The sequence below is a fragment of the Pleurodeles waltl genome, chromosome 1_2 (genome assembly GCF_031143425.1).
Source record: "Pleurodeles waltl isolate 20211129_DDA chromosome 1_2, aPleWal1.hap1.20221129, whole genome shotgun sequence".
NCBI classification, from domain to species: Eukaryota; Metazoa; Chordata; class Amphibia; order Caudata; family Salamandridae; genus Pleurodeles; species Pleurodeles waltl.
This window is the reverse complement of record NC_090437.1, coordinates 888,819,511-888,842,059: the sequence shown is the minus strand read 5'-3', so window position 1 is coordinate 888,842,059 and position 22,549 is coordinate 888,819,511. Positions and strand designations below refer to the sequence as shown.

At 44.1% G+C, this 22,549-nt stretch overlaps 1 protein-coding gene and 1 long non-coding RNA gene across 3 annotated transcripts in view; one reads left to right on the top strand and one right to left on the bottom strand.

Annotated features, from left to right (window-relative positions):
• LRP2BP (LRP2 binding protein) overlaps positions 1–22,549 on the top strand; it is a 222,570-nt gene that overhangs the window by 18,827 nt on the left and 181,194 nt on the right. For both annotated transcript variants that reach the window (XM_069199666.1, XM_069199657.1), the window contains exon 2: positions 6,132–6,349. In XM_069199666.1, coding sequence (XP_069055767.1) covers positions 6,181–6,349 — 169 coding nt within the window. In that variant the 5' untranslated portion in view covers positions 6,132–6,180. The remainder of the gene's footprint in view (positions 1–6,131; positions 6,350–22,549) is intronic.
• LOC138245779 (uncharacterized) overlaps positions 6,771–22,549 on the bottom strand; it is a 61,040-nt gene continuing 45,261 nt past the window's right edge. The window contains exon 3 of the long non-coding RNA XR_011194170.1: positions 6,771–8,714. This is a non-coding gene — a long non-coding RNA (uncharacterized lncRNA). The remainder of the gene's footprint in view (positions 8,715–22,549) is intronic.

Genomic DNA, 22,549 nt, shown 5'->3' with positions numbered 1-22,549 from the left:
AGAAGGCGGCAGGATCAGCGTTACAGAGTTGCAGTAGTCGTCTTCGCTACTATGTTGCAGTTTTGCAGGCTTCCAGCGCGGTCAGCAGTCGATTCCTTGGCAGAAGGTGAAGAGAGAGATGCAGAGGAACTCGGATGAGCTCTTGCATTCGTTATCTAAGGAATCCCAAGAGACAGAGACCCTAAATAGCCAGAAAAGAGGGTTTGGCTACCTAGGAGAGAGGATAGGCTAGCAACACCTGAAGGAGCCTATCAGAAGGAGTCTCTGACGTCACCTGATGGCACTGGCCACTCAGAGCAGTCCAGTGTGCCAGCAGCACCTCTGTTTCCAAGATGGCAGAGGTCTGGAGCACACTGGAGGAGCTCTGGGCACCTCCCAGGGGAGGTACAGGTCAGGGGAGTGGTCACTCCCCTTTCCTTTGTCCAGTTTCACAACAGAGCAGGGCTAAGGGGTCCCTGAACCGGTGTAGACTGGCTTATGCAGAAATGGGCACCATGTGTGCCCATGAAAGCATTTCCAGAGGCTGGGGGAGGCTACTCCTCCCCTGCCTTCACACCATTTTCCAAAGGGAGAGGGTGTAACACCCTCTCTCAGAGGAAGTCCTTTGTTCTGCCATCCTGGGCCAGGCCTGGCTGGACCCCAGGAGGGCAGAAGCCTGTCTGAGGGGTTGGCAGCAGCAGCAGCTGCAGTGAAACCCCGGGAAAGGCAGTTTGGCAGTACCAGGGTCTGTGCTACAGACCACTGGGATCATGGGATTGTGCCAACTATGCCAGGATGGCATAGAGGGGGCAATTCCATGATCATAGACATATTACATAGCCATATTCGGAGTTACCATTGTGAAGCTACATATAGGTAGTGACCTATATGTAGTGCACGCGTGTAATGGTGTCCCCGCACTCACAAAGTCCGGGGAATTGGCCCTGAACAATGTGGGGGCACCTTGGCTAGTGCCAGGGTGCCCTCACACTAAGTAACTTAGCACCCAACCTTTACCAGGTAAAGGTTAGACATATAGGTGACTTATAAGTTACTTAAGTGCAGTGTAAAATGGCTATGAAATAACGTGGACGTTATTTCACTCAGGCTGCAGTGGCAGGCCTGTGTAAGAATTGTCAGAGCTCCCTATGGGTGGCAAAAGAAATGCTGCAGCCCATAGGGATCTCCTGGAACCCCAATACCCTGGGTACCTTAGTACCATATACTAGGGAATTATAAGGGTGTTCCAGTAAGCCAATGTAAATTGGTAAAATTGGTCACTAGCCTGTTAGTGACAATTTGAAAGAAATGAGAGAGCATAACCACTGAGGTTCTGATTAGCAGAGCCTCAGTGAGACAGTTAGTCATAACACAGGTAACACATTCAGGCACACTTATGAGCACTGGGGCCCTGACTAGCAGGGTCCCAGTGACACATACAACTAAAACAACATATATACAGTGAAAAATGGGGGTAACATGCCAGGCAAGATGGTACTTTCCTACAGGCGCTAAGGCAGGGACCACACCTGTTTTACTATGTTTCATTGTTAATAATACTTCTCTGTGCATATAATAAATGCATAGTCAGGAAACAAGCTTTCCTGAGCCAACAGTACTTGACGGAAGGAAGCAGTGATTACACAATAGCAGGACATTTGTATATAAGTGACACAGACAAAGCCTTGCAGTGGATAAAGATTGTTATTAACAATGAAACATATTTTGGCCACATATTATTGACTACAGAGGAATATTATTGTTGCTGCCTGTTTGCGTAGTGCAGTGTATACTTCCATAGCTGCACCTGTAAATTGAGCATTAACTTATGAAGCATCGGTACACTTTGATCAACTAATTGACTGGATAAGAATCACTTTGTGAAAACAAATAATCCCCTCACTCTATTGTGTCTTCATTGATCTGCAGTATGCCATTAATGTAATCAAGCATTTCCTGTTGTTCACTAAATATGTACTTTCTCAGAGGTGCAGAGTTGCTCTTCAGAGGAATACTCCTTTTATAAAGCCTTGGGCTCAATGTGGCTTCAGGGCTGTCTGTTGGACTTTCAACTAATGAGTCTTTTTAGTGCAGTTTAATTTTGGAGCTTCTTGCGACAAAGAATGTTTTTAAAGGATATACATTTGGTATGGTGAAGGTGGCTGGTCTGGATTAGCACAGCCCCTTTTTCTTTTTGGAAGAAATCAAACATAAACGCAACCTCCCTGAGTCTGCAAAGTGAACCAGCCAGAGAAAGTTAAGGGGACTGAGGCCCAGTCACCACCTTCTGATCAGGAGTGCGTGAACTTCTCTCCACAGACGCCATCCGCCCAGAGGAGGCAACGGCCATTGAGCCATCATTTTGAATAACCACCCTCCACAGCTCATCCTTCATCAGGAGAGGGCCATCCACCTCCATAGTGTCATCTCCGGGTGGATCCCTGCATTCCCATCATTTCGGAGGACCTGGAACTCCCAGGACTGTTTCTCTTCCTGGGTACCTTGTCCCGGATCTCGAGCCACTGCCAGGCATCTTGTGGCATATCGAAAAAGTGCGATTTGCTCCCAGATAACACACAAAGCCTGGCGGGGTATAACAGCATATATCTTATACCCATGGGCCTCAGTTTGGCCTTGACTTCCAGGAAACTCTTGGAATTTTGCATTTTGCTGTTATAATCAGGGTAAATAGAAATGTTGTGGTTTCCGAGGCAAGTAGAGTTAGTTTCCCTGGCAGCCTGTAAAACACAGCCATGACCTTTATAATTCAAGATGCGTGCAATAATAGCATGAAGAGGAGCTCCTGGCTTAGGTGCCGCCACAAGCGCATGATGTGCTCTCTCGATGGTGAACATAGATGAGAGGCTCTTCGGCTTCATGGCGGATCGGATCCAGTTTCCTACAAATTGCTCAGTGGACACCCCCCTCCGCCCTCTCTGGAAAACCACAAAGATGGACATTATTTCGACAGGATCTACCCTCTGCATCTTCGATTCACACCTCAAGAGCTCCATTTTTGGACGTGACCACCTCTACCGGCCTTCAAAGAGTGGCCATCTCCTACTGAAGTTCCGCTATGTATCCCTCTGTGACTCACACTTTGTTGGAGATCTTATGTAGATCGGCGTGCAGAAGGTTCACCTCTATTTCCACTGACTCAATCTTTCCTTCCAATGCTTCCCTAGAACCTTGTATAGCAGCCAGCAGCTCTTCCCTTGAAGGTTCCCCCTCAGGCTCACCAGCTTTATTGTCCGATATGTTCCTTGAAGCGCTCTGTGACGGGGTTGTCGCTGTCGCATAGTAATCTATGGTGTTTCCCTGGGATGTCCTGGCCTGTCTATGCTTTCCCATTATTGTTGTCACTCCTCAACCAAACAATCCAGATGTTTGAGTTACTGGTGCCTGGAAGCTGTCCAGAGTACTATGTCACAATTGAAGGGGACCAAATTACCCTCAATAAAGCCTCCACACAAACAAAAAGTGCGGCCTCCTTGGCCCTCCAGGATCCCCAGCATAATGCAATATTGCCGCTCAAGTGCTCCGTCCGATATCCCCACGCTCACCTCCAGCACTCGCAGGCATCTACTCTGTCCACTGGGCTTCAGTACGTACGGCACGGGGCAGTTTCATGAGGAAGCCCCACAGCAGGATCACAGCAAATTCTTTCAGCCCAGTCGTATCCCTAGGCTCTTGTCCAACAGGAAGGCCCACACTCCTTACGCCGGCTTCTCCGGCCTGGGCCCCCACTGCTGTATCCCTTCGATGGGGCCCACACTCCCCCACTGCGGTCCTTATGGTGCAGCCCGAACTCCACAGAGGCCGCCCACAGACCCGCAGCGGTACACTGCTTTCAGGATTTAATTCTTGCTTGCAGGAGTTTCATCAAGGGGGCAGGCCCCGCCTCGCTTCAGGCCTCGGGCCACTCCAGCCTGGCCGCAGCACCCCACGGGGCTGTGCCACACCCAGGCCCAGAGCAGCCTGGTCAGTCTGCTGCCCCAACTGGTCCAACCAGGCAGGAAGACAGCAGGGATGCCCATTAATCCCCACTCTTATTCCCCCCAATTTCCAGGCCCCTGTTGAGGCGTCCTGGAGCGCAGCAGCCCCCACCGGGCCCAGATCCGCTCACCGCACCCATGCGGAGGCAGGCAGTCTCACCTTTGTTCATATCACACACAGGCCACCGCCACCCGCTGATCCAGAGAAGGACGTCCCCCCCTGCCCCCCACCCCGACGGATGAATCTGGTGAAATTCAGCCAACAATGGCCAGGATATTGTAGGATTTTGCCGGGGTCAGTCGGGAGCCTCTTAGGAGTGCGTCTCACCAGCCATCTTGGTTAGGCCACACCCCCAGCGACAAAACTACAGTTACCCGTTTCAGTATTAAAAGTATAACATGTCTTTTGATGGATTAAGGAAAATATGAATGTATATGTCATCTTAATCAACTGTTAAATATGCACCAGGAATTAAGGGCCTGATTTAGATACTGGGGGAGAGGTTACCTGTGACGTATATCCCATCTGCTGAAATCTAAATCCCATAGGCTATAATGGGTTTTACTTTTCGGCGGAGGGAATATCCATCACCGTTGTGACAGAGTAACCACTCAGTCAATTTCAATTGACTAGCGAAAAGGAGTTGGTGGTGTTTCTATGCACTTGAACAATGCCCTTGAGGTACCTGACTGCATTTGTCTATCAGATTTATAGACAACTTCTCTTCTCTGTAGATAGGATTGTGTTTCTTTATCGTCCTATGTTGGTGTTTCCCCAAGAAACAGTAGAGTCACAGAATCACTCCATAACTTTATAGGACTCACTTGTTTTGCTGTTCAAATGTACTTTCTACAAATTTAAATATATATGTCTTTAAGCTTTGAATCCAAAGAGTTGTACAAGAAATATTTGATGAATGTCTTTATCAGAAATATTGGTTAAGAGAGCAAGTCTCTAAAATTTGCATGGCAAGCAGTGTGACTTTATTTGGACTCTAAAATCTTCAGCCAGGACTACAACGTAGGTTGCTTGGGGATATCGGGAGAATGTTCAGAAGGAATCCTACCCCCAGATTCCCTTACAAAGGGAGCCATGGTACTCAGAGCTATGGCCTTTTTGGTTTCTGTGCATTTGGTGAGATTAATGATTGAGAACTACTTAGTCAGGAGTGCTCAGTGTCCAAGAGGGACATGAACAAGACCATGATAGATGATTTAAGTCACTTTTAGATAATACACAATCAGTATCCTTCAAAGAACACTTGTAACTGGTTTGGAGTTTAATTGCAGCACTTCAGTTAAATGCAGAAGGTTCATGAGCATGAACTGTAGAAACACTCACTATACCTTAGAGTAGAAGCAAGGAAAGCCCTTTGGCACATCCACCTGTACACATAAAAGACTACAATGATCTTCCTGGATGTAACTAATTTTACCATCACACTAACACACACAAAATATATTGCAACATAACATTGCATCTCTACCAAGCAAACAGCACCGAACACCAAAAAACGACACTTTCAAATGAAAACTCGTTCAGATTGATTGATGGGCTTCCAGGATGCATAATACTACTGGTAATGACTTAAGCATCCTACTTGCTATTTCTGCTCACTTAGGGCCAGATGTAGCAAAGGGTTTTTCCCATTCTGTGTCAATGGGAAAATGTGTTCGTACATATGGCCCTTACTTCATTGATTGTACGCTTTAGTCCTCACTCCGAGTTTTGCATAAAAGCAAATGCAAAACTGGTGTTATTTGCAGCTGTCTGATTTTTCACTTAATGCCCAACTCAGAATTAGACTTTTAGAAGTCATCAGTAATGGTAACTGCAAGTTATTTTTCCCTTTTGGTCGCCCTCAAAGTCTTGCACTTCTTCCTGTACTTTCTATGTTTGCTTGTCATTTGTCCAGATTTTGTTTTACATAATTTCACATTTTCTCACCTTTGCTTCCCCTACGTGTCCATGTCTAGTGTTCCTCTGATCAGAATTTTAAAAAAGACAGCATTTTCACAATGTAAGGTAAATTACTACTGTGTGCAGATCTTAGTTTCTGATCACAGGTACTGATAATAGATATACATGTTATATTTTTTAATCTTAGTTTCTGATCACAGGTACTGATAATAGATATACATGTTATATTTTTTAAGGCATTCATGGTAGAGTCGTGTAGCAAATGCCGCAGGAGGCGACATCGAGATGAAGAAGTTGAACTCAGAGCCCCTGCCCTGCAAGGTGGACTCTGATATCGCACCCATTCTCCACACCGTCTCCCAGGTATGTGGCTGCTTCGCGGAGAAGAAGCTTGACACACATGAACAGCAGCAGGATGATGGAGGAGAAGACAGCAAGTTATTAGTTCCACCAGGTACACTGAGAAACCTATAAGATCCTGCTGCTAGAATCCCATGTTGTACAGTGTTTAGCAAAGATATGTTGTTGTCGTCTTCCACAAGGCACGTTTAGGTTTTACATGATTCCTGTTTTTTGTAGATGTTTTTAATTATATTTATAACTTCTGTTGTTTTTCTATAACTTTTAAATAAGTACTTGTTACATATGACTGTATATAATATATACGTTACAAATGTTGTCCCCGTTTTTTGTGTATTTGATTTTTTTAATGTCAATGTATTTAGAAATAAGAATTGGAAAAGCCAATTGGTCTAGCTTTTTTGTACTTCCGCGGGCAAACACAGACATGCACAAATGAGTTAGCAGCTTTATTTTATTATTTTTTTTAATTGTTTTTATTAACATTTTGCTTTTATACAGTATCAACTCAATTTGTGACAGTAACTTATTCACATCTAAACCAAATATATCATCAGCAGTAGTATCCATGTACAAGCATCCATTCTTCATTTATGGGACACTTATTCAGAGCCAATTTTGGTTCCTGAACTTTTTCGGTTCATTTCCAGTTTAGGTACTCCACAGATCCTTTCCTCTGTCACGCACTGTGTTGTCACCTTCTTAACTGCAAAATAGCCTATCTCTCATTCTAACCAAACTATATATATGATGGTGGTCTAGGGAGTAAGTTAGTGCTAGCAGGGGGTAAGCGGTACAGCGGAACTCCACCGTGGGGTGGTCCGCCCCCCCCATCTCCACCTCAACTCCTTTTACGAATAGTTCACCCCTGAGGCTATTAATTTGCTCCGTCTCCTTACCTCCCTGCTCGGTGCATGGCAATGTTGGATGTTCCTGTCTGCTCCTAGTCTGCCTCCCACCTACTCACGGATGAGTTAGCAGCTTTAAACAAAGTTTATTGGCTATGCCAATGCTTGTTTAATCAATTGCAGTGTTCCATTACAAAGCGTTTAAAGTAACTGTTATGCATGCCTAGTCAATGGACCTCAATTTATTAACCTTTGAAGGATGAATGGATTAGTTGCCCCGCTTGGATTGGAGCTTGTCTGCAATGCGTGGTTAGTATTCTCAGTAATCACAACAGTAGCAATATAATTTCTCCTGAATAATTATATTTAAACAGCACCATCAAGTAGTAACACTTAAACATGATTCTACTTAATAGTTACATTGTATTTGGCCATCTTATTGAAAAAAAGAAGTTTTGGAAGTAAATATCTAAACATTTTACAACCTAAGTGCACATCTAGGAACCAATGTAGAGCAGCATACATATGTATTCTGAAATGTTTAGCTTCTTAAGAAAATTGGGGGTGATGTAGGAGGGCAAAAGTCAGTGATGACCAAGGAAGCATTAGTTGAATAGCGACAGAAGATCTGAGGTGGAGTTGGTTGAGGAGAAGGTGGCGCCAAATGGGTCAGAACCAAGACAAACTGGCTGAGGATGGCACAGCAATACCATGACAGTAGGAAACTGATGCAGAAACAGTTGCTCAGCGGTAAGGGTAAAACATCAACAGAAGCAAATAGGGGGAGAAAGTGAGCGGAACAGTGTTGTGCAGCAGGGGAATAAAAACCTTGAGTAATTACTTATGAAATGATTTCATTCACAAAACTATTTCAGGTAGTATTCATGAAACAAAACAGAAAATATGTTGTTTTTTGCATGATGTTGATCCTCTCAAATGCATTGTCCTTGTGATGCAGTCAGCAACTCCACTGACCTCACCAACCCTTCCTGTCACCTTGTCTGCAGCCCATTCTTCAACTTAGCAGTAAAACTGTGCGTAATCAGATAATGGAACATGGTTGTCCTTTTTTACCTCAGCAACCCCTGGATCCCGCTAAATCTAAATTTGTTTTGGCATCTCCAAACTGCCCTCAGACCTTTCTGCTTGATAAGCAGCTTTAAATAAGACAAAAAAAAATTCTAGCTTACACATCAAGAATTTTCAGTTGTATTAAGGGTACGGAGGTGAATATTATTCTTCTCAATTATTTACTGCATCATACAGCAACAAATACAAACATTTAATACAACTATGTTTCCAATGAACATGATTTTTTTTAAAATGAGTCATCAACAAAGCACCAATCACCAGGCAGCATTCCCATCAAAGAGTAATGACACAATTTTACTGCCTCTTTTCTTTTTTCTTTTCTCCGCTAATCGGCACCAGATCATAAAACACATTCTCAAAGTTGCAAAACCAGCTGTGGAGCAACACCTCTCTTCCATCGAACATGAACGAGTCTCGACCAGATCAGACTGCCCTTGCTAATGAAATAACAGGAATCATCAACATGTCAATCGTGAATGCCTTCCAGTATGCCTGCTAATTTTTGCTTCTGTTCTGCGTCTGAAAGGAAATCAAAACATTATTGCTGCCATAAACTCAAAAGTTCACACAAACAATGATATACATCAGGGTGGGCACTCAAAACACATACAAACTTAGTTCATATCAGTCAATAAAATATCCATGTTTTATGATATTATGGGTGGGATAATCCTTACCTCCGTTTCCTAAATAGAATTGAAAATTCTTGATGCAAGCTAGAAAATGTCTTATTCTATACTAGGAGTGGAGGCTCAGATTATGCTTGTTGAAAGCTGTCCCTCAACAATAGAAGCAAAATTCACAGTAAGCTTATAATAAAAGGTCTTAGACATAGATACAGATGATTAGTCAGTAGCCTTCATTATATCCTCCAAGCAGGAACTGAGAGAAGCCATGGCTGCCCACACTGAAGGAACCCTAAACACAGAAACATCAAGTCTAGCCCCAGAGATTAACCATCAAGCCCGTTTCAGCAGAGAAGCGAAAGCCACCAGTTTAAAGGGCTTTTGAAGAAAGATTAACTACTGACCTGTACCATTCAATGTAGTAATTTGGTCTCCTCCTAATAAACCCTCAGCATTGAACAATACATCATTTCTTATTGTTAACAAAAGCTGTGTAGGAAATAATCTTAGGATGAGACTAAATTAATTTAGAAATGTGAAATAAGACTCCCTCCAGTAAAAAATAAATATCTCTTAAATCTGGGGCTTTGACAACTGGCACCAGTCTACAAGAAATTAAGCATAACAGCATAGTCAATTATGCTGAAAAAAGGCTTCCTCATTAGGCCTTCATTATCTTTGTTTTTTTTGTTTTTTTGCAGTTTTATATAGGGCAAACTTGTGTTGAAGTTATTGGAGCGCTTTACATAAGCACCAGTTACATTACACATAGACACATTCAGTTTTTTTGTAGGCACTGGGAAGTAAAGTAAATTGCCTAGAATCATAGGGTGTTGAGCTGAGTCCGAGACTGGCTAGTGATTTAGAAATCATAACACTACATTCACATCCCATAGACTTACATGTCTGGGTTTAGGAGTATTGGAAAAATTAACTTCTCTCATCATTTTATTCACTATCGGGTGTTCTCTTTGGGTTTACCGCCAATGAGAGCCTGACATTAAGAGATGGCTGAGTAGAAATTATTAACTGACCTGTAGGCCCAAACTTTACCTGCCAATTCTGACTTCAAATTCAGGACCAAAAGCAATCCTGCTGCCACTAGGGCCACACTCCATTCATCGCACCACCAAAGCCATCTGTTCCATGCCAAAGAAACATCTGTGTGTGCTGCCTTTCAATGCCTGCTTGATAGAAACTAGCTTGTCACCAAAGTCCAGGCGGTTGCCAGAGACTCCCAGAATTCGCCATGCACCATCGAGTATATAGATTTCCTGAGCAAACAAGAGGGTGTGAGTGACCAGTTGATCTCTGAGAAGATCCTGCCTCACTGGTAGCAACACTGGTAGGTTGGAAGACATTACCAGAAGGACTGGGAACCACAGCTGACCTTTCCATAGCAGAGTCACCAGAATCACCTCCAACCTTTTTCTCACCACCTGAGCTATAACTTTTGGGGTCAGCAGGAATAGACAAAAGGCATAATGCAGGTCCCCTGGGCAATCTTGAAGAAAAGAGACTGTAGCTTGCGCTCATGGTCCTGCTTCCAACTGAAGAATCACTCAAGTTTAGTTTTCAACCTGGAGGCAAACAAGCCTAGATTGCACAGACCCCATAACTGTTTCAGAAACTGAAGCAGTGGTGGATGCAGCCTCCAATCGCTGTTGTCCATCAGATACCTGGAATTCCAGTCTGCCACTTTATTCTGTTGATCAGGAATATATTCTGCTGTTACCAAAATATGATGTTATAGGCATAAGTGCCAGATGTTTTTTGCTATGTTAGCCAGTAATTGAGATCCTGTGCTCCTCAGTTTGTTGATGTATTATACTGTGGACATATTGTCAATCTGCAACAGAATGCAACAGCTGGCCTTTAGGAAGGGAGGGCTTGAATGGCAAATGTACCTGCCAGGAGTTCAGGCAACTTCAGCTCCGGGCTCAAACATCTGACTCCAGAGGAGACTGGCTGCTGTGGGCTTCCCAGCCCCACATGCTAGCATCTGATTCTATGGTATGGTATCCGGCTGTGTGCCAAATTCATCCCTGCCATTCCACAGTTCCATGTGCTCCAACCACCAGATTAGTTCCATAGGGCTTTCTCATATTGTTGTAGCTGATCAGTGTAGGACAGGCCGAGATGTTGAATTTTGAAGCGCTGAAGGGCCTGTAATAAAAGGGTGCTAGAAAAATGACTTAGATCGAAGCAATTAGAAGCTCGCAATCCCGGCCACCAATCACAGTGATTTAGTTAGAGAAGTCATTGTTGGCCTCAATTATTTCTTAATGGGCCTCTCTTTCTGAGTAGGTAACAGCAATTGCATTTTCTAAGATTCCACCTGAAAACCCAGCAACTCTATTGCCAGAGTGTGATCACTGATTTCTTTGTGTTCACCCGCAAAGCCCAAATCTTGAAGTAACTGTATCGTCCAGTATAGATGACGTCTCACCTGATCCTGGGCTATGATAATGAGATAGCTGAAATATAGTGTTAGTCTCATCCTTTTCATCCGAGGGTTCTCGGCTGCCAGTTTCGGCAACTTCGTGAAACGCCACAAGGCCAATGAAAAACCAAATGGTGGAACCTGAAACTCATACCAGTGCAGGACCAACTGAAACTAGAAGTCATCCGTGGGGGGCAAAAAGTTGAATGGTGAGGTAGGATTCTATCAGATGTAGCCTCACTATCTGATTGAGAGGTCTCAACAAATCCTGCAAAAGATGGATGCCTTCAATTTTGAAATGTCTGTACAGGACTCATTATTGAACTCCTTCAGGTTCAAAACTAATCTGTGACGCCTCCTTTTTTCAGCACCAGAAATATGTTGCTGACAAAACCCCAGAATGGGATTTGGTCACATAAATTGTCTCTTTGGCCAACAAATCTTTTACTTCTAACTATATGAAAACTTGCTCCTGTAAGGGAAATATAACTGTCTGGGTTGCCTGCTTTATATGGGGCTACAATAAAATTTCAGCTGGAACCCTTGAACTGTTTGTACTTCTTAAACATACTGAGTTATCCTCCGTTCCGTCACGAATTGGCAGAGCACATCTCTGCTTATTTCAAACTAAATGACAGGACTGCGTCATCGCGTGCGATGGAATGGGATGCCCATAAGGTGGTGGTAAGGGGCCTTTGTTTATCGGTGGCAGGAGGAGCACGCCGCACATTGACAAACGACGTATTGCAGGTAGAAACAAAGCTCTGCGAGGGATGGCGTTGGGCACTGTGGCCCCAGAGGCTTTACGCGCACTACGTTCGCATATGAGCGAGGTCGACTCGCGCTTAAGAAAATTTGACTACCGTCATTATACCGCCAGGGCGCACTCAGAAGGGGATCGCTCGGGCAGACTGCTGGCCTGGCTGGTACATGGTGAACAACAACGCGGCCCAATAGGGGCTATAAGATTGCACTTGGGCGCAGTGGTTAACACCCAGGTAGAAACAAACAACACATTTAAGCAATATTATAGCACCCTGTATGCAGCGAAGCCCCCCCACCAGTAGAGCAGTTAACAGACTTCTTCCACGCACCTTAGCTCACCTCTGTATAGCCCAGCAGAGGGAACTAGACAAACCCATAGATGCGGAAGAGGTTCAGCTGGCATAACAACAACTGGCTCGTAACAAAGCACCGGGTAGCGATGGACTCCGAGCAGAATACTACCACACATACCTAGTGCAGATAACTAAACCATATATAGAAATGCTACACAAAGCGCTCGCGAAGGGAAAGCTCCCGGAATCGCAGCGGGAGGCGGTGATGGTGGTTCTCCCGAAGCCGGTTCGAGATCCACTAGATGTTCGTTCATACCGACCCCCCTCTTTGTTTAATCTGGATTGAAAGTTTATAGGTAAGATCTTGGCGAATCGCTTACTCCCGCTGATACCACTGCTGGTTCATGACGATCAGTTGGGTTTTATTCCTAGTCGCAATACTTTTATAAATATCAGACGTCTGCTGCGGCTCATGACGGACGCCCCAGAGCTAAAATATGAACGAGTAGCAGTGTCTCTTGACATAGAGAATGCGTTTGACACTTTGGGCTGGCCCTTCTTAATGGAGACTTTGAACCGAATAGGGTTTGGGAAAATATTCACCAGATGGATTAACATCTTGTATACCGACCCTATTGCCCGGGTTAAAATGGGCGGGATAATATCAGAAGGGTTTCCTATTGGAAGGTGCACGAGACAGGGATGCCCATTGTCGCCGTTCTCGTTTGCCTTGGCGATTGAACCATTAGCGACGCAGTTACGAGGGAGGGTTCAAGAATGGGGAATACTGGATGGGGATAGTCACCAGATTGTCTCCCTATATGCGGACGATGCGCTGATATATTTGCGCAATTGCACACCTGCGCTTCTGGGCTTACTACAGTTACTAGGCTTATTTGGAGATCTATCGGGCCTATGGGTAAATTGGTCCAAGTCCTGCCTGTTTCCACTGATACCGACGCCGGAGGGACTCTGCTCCAATACCTCGACACACGCACTCCTGTGGTCGTATAATACCTTTAAATACTTAGGCATACAAATATGCCATAGTGCTGCTGACCTAAGGGAGGGCAATTTAGGAAGCACACTTCCTGATCATCAGGTCTGATCGATCAGAGGTTCCTTGCCTTTCTGGCGATCGCTCCCGGTATCACCTTTGGGAAGGGTGGCGATGGCTAAGATGATTATACTACCAAGATTGTCATACCACTTCTCTGCATTACCGTTATTAATCCCCCGTGATTTTTTTTATATCAATGAAGAGCCTCATGACTGACTTGATATGGGGTGGTGGCCGACGGCGAGTAGAACTAGCAGATACGCATTTACTGCTCGAACAAGGTGGCCTAGGCATAGGCAACGAACAATATTTGACCTTGGAATCACCAATACCTGAATATCTGGCGCAAGCTCCTCCTGATGGTGACCCTCTGTGACCAACTCTGTGGTATCAACCACACCCTGCTCTTGATTGTGAGGGGAATAAGGTACCACCTCTTGCATTGTCATAACATCCTCCTCGTCTGTTTGACGAACATCCTCTGTAAAGACAATCAGCATCTTTAACGCCAGGCCCGGCCAAAAACACCAGGCTGAAAAGCTTTTTTAAGCAACACTTGAGTGTTATTTAGGTCTTAACAAAAGGATCTCTGAATATCATCCCATTCACAATCAGACCTGCTTCCACTGAAACCAGTTCTACTGCTTTTAAATCAATAAAGAATAAAATCGATTTTCTTCTCTGCGGATATGCCTTAGTTTGCGGTCCTGAGCTGACAAGCAACTTTCTGTGCCCAGTCACTCAAAGTATTGAGATAAGTAGGACTTCTGGATGCCTTTGCCTGGTTGGGAAGCTCAAGGATTTTAGCTAAAAGACCTGACATAACCCAGGAGCTTGTCCTGGCATGCCTTCCATGCGTGGCCGATTCCTTTCTTAGGATCTTTAGGAAATGTACATATAAATGTAGGCATGTAGGGATCCAGGCCTGGCATCTCCGCCAACTTTTCCTGTAATGTTGGTCATGGACATTATGCTTGAAGGCAGTTTCGCACTTCCTTATCAAAATTTTGGGCCAGATGTAGTAACCGTTTTGCATGGCGCAAACTGCGAAAATCGCACTTTGCGCCATGCAAAACGGCCATTGCGATGCACATTCCCATTTTGTGAGTCGGTACCGACTTGCAAAATGGGAATGCGACTCGCAAATAGCAAGGGGTGTTCCCTTCCTATTTGCGACTCGCACCGCGATGCAGAATTGCTTTGTGACTGTGAAAGCGGTCGCAAAGCAATTCGCATTTAGCACCCACTTGAAGTGGGTGCTAACTCATTCGAAAAAGGGAAGGGGTCCCTACGGGACCCCTTCCCCTTTGTGAATGTCGCTATAAATGTTTTTTCAGAGCAGGCAGTGATCCAATGGACCACTGCCTACTCTGAAAAAACGAAACCAAATGGTTTATTTTTTTTTTGTATTGCAACTCGTTTTCCTTTAAGGAAAACGGGCTGCAATACAAAAAAAAAAAACTGCTTTATTGAAACAGCAGTCACAGACATAGAGGTCTGCTGTCTCCGGCAGGCCACCATCCCTGTCAGTGCAGGGAATCTCAAGGGGGTCGCAAATTGAGACCCACCTCATTAATATTTATGAGGTGGGTCTTTGCGACCCCCTTGAGATTCGTAGAAGGTGTCTGAGACACCATTCTGCATACGGTTTTGCAAATCGGAAATTGCAAGTCGCACCAACTCGCAGTTTCCGATTCGCAAAATCGCATTTTGCTACATCTGGCCTTTTGTTCATAATTTCGCTTTTACGTAGACTGCCACCTAAGGTGTAGGAACCCATTCAGTTTCAAAGGACAAAATCCCCCCGACTGAGGTTGGGACAACAAAGCTGTGTTTGATACCAGCGACTTCCTCTTGCACTTGTGTGAGATGGAAGGCCTTTGCGATGAATTGGAATGTGTGTTTTCATCAGAGTCAGTATTTTTAGTTGTAGTTTTGCTCCACGTCTGGGATCTGGATGCACTATTGAGGCGAAGGGCACTGTACTCATGATCCCCATATACACCTGTGAAAGCTTCTCCATCGCCCCAGAGTGATGCCAGCTCAACTTAGACTGTTTTTTGGGCTGTTTCAGCTCTGTGGCTTTCTTAGATGGGTCTGATGAGCCTGCCGTGCAATTACCCTATGCCTCTGCGCATAGCGTATGAATTGGTTTTGGACTTTAGGAGTACTGCGAGTGCTCTGTTGACTGACTGTTGAACTGAACTGACCAGGGTTTCCACTAGACTCGATTCCAGATAATTTGTGGTGGACTCCCATTCATAATACTCATGATATTCCTCCAGATTGCTGAGAGACTGCCATTATCAGTACCAGCTGCTTCTCAGGGTGGGTGGTATAAAAAAAAAGAAAAAAGACACCTTTTCCGTCGGGTGAGGTGGTTTCATCTCTCCTTTGTCTTCTATTCCACGACTCCCGGCAACACGGAAGCACACAGGCTCCCAGACTCCCCTAAGCCAATCACAATGCTGCTGTCACCAGCATGACAGCAGTGTTGGGATTGGTCTGAGTGGCCTGGTTTGGCACTCAGACAGGGAGTGAAAGCCTGTGCACTTTCTCCTCCTGGCTGTGTAATACAGCCGGGTAGAGAAATGCTAAGTGCGCATGACCGTTTGGCAGGCCCAACACGGCCGGCCAAGCAGTCATGCGCACTTACGGTGCACTTTACTCCTCCTCTAGCCCTGCCCTAACCTGGCTCCCGAAGAAAATTAAAACTTTAATAACATTGCGTTATTATAATTTTATTTTTCCTTTTTCTGGACTCCACAAAGCAGTGGAACAACGCTCCTCCACCTTAGCAAAAGAGCCTCTGCTGGTCATGATATAATCAGACCCAAGATTGCTACCCAAAGTGGGAATAGTGGAAGCACACCCACAATTATTATCACCAGTCTCTGGTTAGTGAATATTGTTCCGATGTGGAGGGAGCCAGCCTTGCCCCTCAGAGACACTCCTTATTCAAATTTTACACCATACCACCTCCTTGTGGATAGAGCGTCACTGGTCTCAAGTGCTTCTATCAAACTATGCAAAATTCCACAGATGTTAACAAAGGGTCGTGAGGCACTCTTCACCCCACTCTAATTATTGCATCTGAGAAACGCTGTCTGAGTTTGCTGGTTCAGAAGAAGGGAGTGTGCAGACATGAGATTGAAATCAGGCACAACAAATAGGGGCTCATGCTCCACAGACCATAACCGCTTAATGGCTTCAGCTTTTCCAATAAGGGCAATCTTCACATTTAAACAGTGGCCTATGATTAGTAAATCGAAAAGAAAAATTACTCAGCAAATGTGTTATACCGCTTAATGAAACGCCATATCGGAGAAGGGTTGGCAGTTCAAACTCAGTGGGAAGCAACCAGTTAAAAAATAAAGCATTCCAGAAACAGATAACATTGCATCGAAACCCAAAACGCCAAACAAAGAGACACTTAGCTGACTGCTGTGAGCAGCAAAGAAAAGGGGAAGTAAAATGGTGCCAATACTATTTGAGGAGGATGCTGCCTGGTGGTGCTTTGCTGATGACTCATTTCCATGGCAAATACAGTTTTAATAAGCATATGGATTGGCTGCTGCTTGTTGCAGTAAATATTTTAGAAGCATAATCTGAGCCTCCAGTCCTAATATAGAATTTGCAAACATACTTTTAATTTCCCTGTAGACAAGCGTGCTAACAAATAGCTTGAAAAAACTTTGTCCTCGCAGTTCATCTTCTGTGTCTCATTCATCTTTTAGTTACTTTATCATTGGAGCCTGGTGAAAACAAATAGTTAAGGTCATTAAAGAAGGATAAGTGTTGTGCCTGTGCACAGGTTGCCAGTTCTATGAGAGCTTGTGGCACCCTCCTGACTCTCCTGTTTTGCAGGAAGGTAACGTTCTGTATCTCGTGTTCGGAAACTGCAGATGGCGGTTACTCAGTTCTGTGGGTGTGCAACGTCTTGTTCTTTTCCTGTATTTTGGGCAGAATTGCAGTTTCTTTTCTTCTTACCACCAGTGCACATCAGCAGAGTGGCTCCTTTGAGACACAGTGGTTAGGAAGTAGCATGAGTCAAAGCATTTGCTTGCATGCTTTGCAAAATGCTAAAATTACATTTTTGAGTTCAGATGCTAAATGATCAATTCTCCCTGAAGACCATCCTGTGATGGCGATCTTTGAATACTACATGTCTGAAAGAGACCAATTCAAGATGGCTACCTTATTTACTGCCTGAAGCTTCTTGTTCCTGCTTCCTGTTCATCCTTATATAAGGAAGCCCCGCCTTCTCCTCTAAGCATTGTAGTGGAGTTGGAGTACTTTTGTCAGTGGGTTTGCCTCCCTGTCTTTTCTATTTTTTTCCCTTTTCTCTCAGCTTCAGAAGTCTTCCTTTGAAGAGCTTCCTTGCAATCAATTCTGCTCTAGTCTTTTGGTAGATTTCAGATCAGTCCTGTTCTGTGCTGTCTCGTGCTGCCCTTCTGATCTCTCCTCTTCAGTCATGTTGATTTATAACCTCCTTCCAAGGAGGATTTTTATGCTTTGAGGCTAAAATTATGACTGTCATGACATTTCTGTTCATTACATTAGCACTAATGTAGAAAGTGTACATGTAGCCCACCGTTGTCACACTAGGTAAGTTGTCTTCATAGTTCAAGATGGTAGTCAGTGTTGCACTTGAACCAGCAGCATTTACCGAGTCCAGTGCAGACTGAAGGCACAGTTCAGCTCCGTGTCTGCCTCATCCCAGAGCTGGCTCTAGTGCATGCATATAGTGCCAACACTACTTTTAAATAAGCCAGGAGCTTGGTTTTAGCTTTTGATAAGCCTAAAGGTGCAGTGAATCATAAATTATCTATGATCTTCACTTTCACTTTCAAACCATAAGTATGTCCTTGCCCCCCCCCCAACATAACCATAAGTATGTCTTCGCCCCCCCCCCCCCCCCCCCCGAGTTGTGTGTCCATTCAGTCCTTAATACCAGACCATAAAGGGCCCAGTGCCAGCAGGTAAATGGGAATAGTTAGCGTATTCCGCCACCGTCTTCCAAGAGGGAATGCTCGGGTGGAAGGAGGAGCTTCTCCTCACGCAATCAGATGTCTAGGATTACTATAGTTCTTGTGATGGAATGTCCACTTGTGTGTCAGGTGGCGAGTTAAGTTCCGGGGCCTTCAGACCATCCACGAAGCCCTCCCAAGCTTGGGCTGCTTCCATTGTACCATTCCCCAAGAAAACCAGAAAGGGAGCACCCTGCCTCACACTCCAGCATGCAGTCAGCCTCAATGCATCATGGTAAATGCAGTCAAAGTTCGTTTTTTATTCATAAAGTAAACTGTAGTTTTTTACCTTAGTAGGTAAGCAAGTGCTCAACCAGAGCTCGTCAGCTCATTGGCTCAAGGGAGCACTTGCTGCACATACTAAGGTGAAAAACATTAGATTACTTTATGGATACAAAAAGGGCATAGTAGTGTAGTGAAATTCGGCAGGAGGAGGGGTGTGAATCTCAAATTTTGCAACTAAAAAGTATTGGGCTGGAGGGTGGAGAGATGAAATGGCCAAGGTGTAGGATGGACTGTTTCCGTGAGGAACAGGGTCAGTACGGATTTGCATTAGGGGGCCTCTGTCTAGAATGATTTAGTGGGTGAAAAACGATGGTTTGGAATGCTACGCCGAGTGATTGCCTCTGGATAAAAACTATTTGCAAGAATTCATGCTATCACCTTTGGGATGTTTGATTGCCAGTAGTGTGGCTGGAAACTTCATACTGGTGCAGCTTTCCAAACTTACTACTGCCAATGTTTGTGAATTTCAAAAGTTGTAAATTTGCACTCATTCAAGGAGTACTTCTATGGGTGCAAATGTACACATTTTTTGGTAACCTTATCATTATATATTTTTAAGTTTCTATTCCAAAAAAGACCATGTTAAAACCTCCTAGTGAAATGAGAATGGCAAGAAAACCTTACAGAGATATAGCAACCACCAGACCCAACAACCTAACCAAGAATGCATTAGAGGGGTGTCACACCCCAAACACCTCTGCTGCAGCTAAACCCCTACCAGTCCAGCCTTGGCCTGCTAGTTCTTCTTCACTGCAGATCCATACAACACAATGGCCTGGAGTCCCTGTCCTGGGACCACCTATTTTAAATGTATTTTCTCTGCACGCACTCTTCATCTCTGCTACAAGAAACCTTGATGGTAGAGTTGTCAAATCATTTAATCAAGTGACTAATAGCTCCAAGTACTAAGCCCAAGTTGCAAATAGAGGAGGGCGCACAAGCAAATTACTAGTGTGAAGCGAGCCATGGGTCTGGCTTGGCACCAAGAATCTGTGCATCAGCCGAGCCATGAAAACGTTTGGCAGGTAAATCATGCAGCAAACATAATGTTTGCAATTGCAATTGCTTCAAAATTCAAAAAAGTCTATTTTTTAACATGCATAAGTGTTTCACTTTAATACATCAGATTATATCACTGCGTACATAGACAGTTATTAACAGGGATATTTATTAGAAACATTATGACTTGTGCCCCGACTACAATATCTTTAGTGAACTAAGAGGCAAGTCAGTAGCCAGGTAAATGCTAAATGTGGCCTTGATTCTTATTATACATGGAAAAAATGAAGGTCATCTGAATGGAAAATAAGAGGTGCTTGTCCAGTGCACATGCTGATCTCAGCAATTCAAAAGTGCGCTCATATGTGATAATAAAGAAAAAAAGGCTCTGTAAAATCAAATATATTCCTAGGATCACACAATTTGGGAGAGCAAGTAATCCAGTATTGATTCTAGCTTATCTGGTTTCACATTATCTTTGTCTGTCTCTCTCCCTCTCATTCGCCTCAGAGGTCACTGTTTTGACAGCCATTATTGGCCCATGATGATAAAAACCGACGCTGAGCCAAGAATGAGTGTTGGACCCAACTCAGGCCCCCAGACCCAACACCCAAGCCAAGAATGCATTTATTTGGGGGAGTCACATCCCAAACATCCCCGTCCCCTGAAGCTACGCCCCTGAAGAGGTGTCCCTAAGGAATGGAGCATGTCTAACCCATAGCAACAGTGCTGAGATAAAAATTGGACAGGGTTCCTAGCCCTTGGCACCATCCGAATACTACTGGGCTTGCCTTTGGCACACGGGCAGGGCATTTGCACATCGCCCTTCATTATATGGACCAGGGCCAACTAGAAAACACTTTTTCAAATATCGGCACAGACAAGATGGCTGCAAAGAAAATATTTGTTCTTCCAACTTTCACTCAGATAAATATTTGTTGTGGGTTTTTATCTAGTTGCAAAGGAGCTGTACACAAATATACGTTTGCATGTCACAGCATATGTTCTGTTAGAGAAGAAGCAGACTCAACCTTAGAGGAAACCAGGAATAGAACTTTATGCTTTACCGTTGTTTATGCCTGGTTTGTAAGGGACAGATTACATTGAACATGTCGCTGGTTTAAGCATTTAGCAGGGTAGAAGTTTGCTAAATGATGCCTACAGGCATGTGACCTGCCTACATTTGCCGCCTCTTCGACCTCTGCGTGCCTAATGGAAATATTTTACTGCCTATATCCTGAAGTTGTGTGGCTGCTGTAGAGCAGTAGTTAATACAAGAACCAAATATATAACGTAGGTATATCTGTAGTTGGCTAGAACAGTGGGGGTAGAGCCTGCTTTTGGCATGGGCGTGGTGGGCCAGACCCAGAGAGACATTCTTCAGGGGAGCACAGGGTTTTGTCTGCAGCATCCCTCCGACTCGGCTCCAATTATTCAGACTAAACCTCTTTCAATCATGTCTTTTTCACCTGCCACAATTGACGCCCTCAGTACTTCACCAACTCCACAAACTGCCAGTGGTCGCATGTGCCTATGGTCAGCTGTGTCCACATCTACCTGCCATTTGCTCCCACGCACCAGCAACCAACCATCGACAGACCCGTAAACTCAAAATGGTCCCCCTGCTGCCTCACCACATTGACCAGCAGCAGCGAGGAATCCAAATTTAATTTCGCTCTGGGCCCCACCTGAGCAAGAGCTAACCCTGAGTGGGGTTATTGTAAATGTTTTCGATAATACCACTCCCCAGTGTAGTCACTAGGTTAAAGTTCATGAGTCTAACCAGCTTTCGGTAAGAGGCTGTTCTACCACAGTAGTTGTAAATCTTATATGGGAATATTTGAACTATGTCTGAAACCGAAGTTGTTCTATTATTTATTTTTTGTCTAAACCCCTGGTTCGCCCCACAGTATGCTGTCACTGAAAAAAACAGCCATTAAATTGTAACTAAATCTGAAACTATACTTTGAGAGGGGTTACCATATATTGTAAAAAAATTGAGTTTTCAAAGATATTCTGAACTGGCTGTGTTTCTGAGTTTGAAGATTTCAAGGGGTATATGTTTTTTTTTTTCATTTTTCCCTACTTGTACTGAAAATAATCTTTTTAAACGGAGGAACCAGCAGGTGGCACTCTATTTTGATTTTACGGCTCCTGGAGGTACATATGGGCTAATTTTGTCTCTCATAAACTGCAGGACTAGACCATGGTAGGCCGTCTGTACAATGCGTGCTGCTTTGAGCTATACTGTTCTATGTCCTTCCCTGAATGAAGGCGCAGGAATACCTTAAAGACATGGTTGACGTTCTTTAGCTCCGTTAGCAACCTTCTTGTCACATGTAATCCCCTGTAAAATATAGTGATGTTGGTTTATGGCGATCGAGGAACAGTAGATGGTATTGCTATTACCCCACCAGAGAGCATTTACCACTAGCATCTATAACTCCTGGAACATTTGCTAAACAAGTCCCCTAACACCTGAGTATTGCAGTCTTTAACGAATTGCAGAATCCCTCTAGTTTTTCAAAATACTTTTTCTTCGAGAGAGAAGTAGAGCAAATATTTTCAGCTGTCCGTTGTACCTATTCAGTCAGTGGTAGCTGACTTCACATTGCAGGTGGATCATAGTGTTCTAATGGCAATAGAGTTTAGTGTATCTTGCATTTGATCTTAGACGTTTGCATGAGAGACAGAAAGATAAAATGATTTAAAAATGAAATGACTGATATTGTAACATTTAGATAACTTTAGAGCTTGAGATTTGTCCAATATATACAAGAAATGCAAACATTTTCTAGTTCAAAAGAATTAAATAGATGCATAATTTCAAGAAATCACGATCCATTGAAAAAC